This window comes from Ambystoma mexicanum, chromosome 7p (assembly GCF_040938575.1).
Source record: "Ambystoma mexicanum isolate Mex_15411 chromosome 7p, UKY_AmexF1_1, whole genome shotgun sequence".
In the NCBI taxonomy this organism is placed as follows: Eukaryota; Metazoa; Chordata; class Amphibia; order Caudata; family Ambystomatidae; genus Ambystoma; species Ambystoma mexicanum.
In genome coordinates this window covers 469,195,224-469,196,572 of record NC_090939.1, presented here as the reverse complement: position 1 = coordinate 469,196,572, position 1,349 = coordinate 469,195,224, and the positions used below count along the sequence as shown (strand labels likewise).

The 1,349-nt window shown below is 39.6% G+C and overlaps 1 protein-coding gene across 1 annotated transcript; it reads right to left on the bottom strand.

The window, feature by feature from the left end:
* Window positions 1–650: 650 nt before the first annotated feature.
* Window positions 651–1,134, bottom strand: LOC138526118 (ubiquitin-ribosomal protein eL40 fusion protein-like). Its single transcript, XM_069636490.1, has one exon. It carries the CDS (start codon window positions 1,096–1,098, stop codon window positions 712–714), a length of 387 nt encoding a protein of 128 aa, XP_069492591.1. The 5' UTR covers window positions 1,099–1,134; the 3' UTR covers window positions 651–711.
* Between the last annotated feature and the right edge of the window lie 215 nt (window positions 1,135–1,349).

The window sequence follows — 1,349 nt, the reverse complement described above, 5'->3', positions numbered from 1 at the left end:
CTGGGTACCTGCTTCCTGGTTTCTGGCTCCATGCAGCACAGGAGCCGGATGTCCCTTGAGAAAACAAGAGTGTGAGTCTGTGCTACATGGAACAGGTAAGGAAGCAATTAAAAAAGAAATGGTGTAAGTGCTTGCAAACGTTTCTGAAGTGATTGTGTATGTATGTACATATATATGTAATTTATTTATTTAGTAGAGAGCAGCCAGCAAGGCTGTTTAAAAAAAATATCGCAAATAAAACATCATAAAATCAATCTATTTTACATACATAAAATCAAATGTATCGCTATATAGTAAGAATATATAAAATGTGTTTGATAGAGCACCACATTTTAGGCACATGGTATATGAGCGCTGAAACGTTTTTCCTAAATTCATTCCATGGGGCATTTATTAACAACAGCGTTGCTGTTAATCAATAACGTCCTCCTCCGGACTACAGCTAAGTTTTCCCATGCAAGCATAAGGTGTTTTGCGATTTCTATCATCGAACTGCCAGAGTCTACAGGATCTTGAGTTTATATCCGTTTATATCCTCCTGACCTATCCTTTCCCCCATAACCGCCAGAGCGTTAAATAGAATTGAATATGTAAGTATTCAAGAATGATCCTGTTATTTGGGTAAATGAGCAAGTATTTTTTAAAAAATGTTTTATTTTTTTTAGAAACAATTCGTTTTATTTGAAACTTTCTGCAGCACAAATGTTTTGTTTATTTGACCTTCTTCTTGGGGCGGAGATTGTTGGTGTGCCCACATTTCTTCTTACGGCAGTTCACTGCACGTGGGTGAAGACGTGCATAGCACTTGCGGCAAATCATTTTGTCGCAGTTGTACTTCTGAGCGAGCTGACGCAGAGAGGGCTCAATAATGCCACCTCGAAGACGTAGCACCAGATGCAAAGTGGACTCTTTCTGAATATTGTAGTCAGAGAGAGTACGTCCATCTTCAAGCTGTTTGCCAGCAAAAATCAAACGTTGCTGATTAGGTGGGATACCTTCTTTGTCCTGGATTTTTGCCTTGACATTTTCGATTGTATCACTAGCCTCGACCTCTAGGGTGATAGTTTTACCAGTGAGGGTTTTCACAAAGATCTGCATTTTGACACCCAAGGGCTACCTGGGGCTCGCCAACGAAAAGCGTAAATGAGCAAGTATAAGTGATATGTACTATGCTTGAAATATCGAATAAGGAATTCTCCACTATTTGGTTTTCTTACCAAGTCGACCCCCGTTTGCTCTTGGTCCAATCCATAGATGTCTCTTTAAATCACTTGCTTGAATCTTGGGGAGGGAGTGTTAACAGGGCCTATATGGTTGCTTAGAAATCTTTTTTTGACTTCAATATGCAG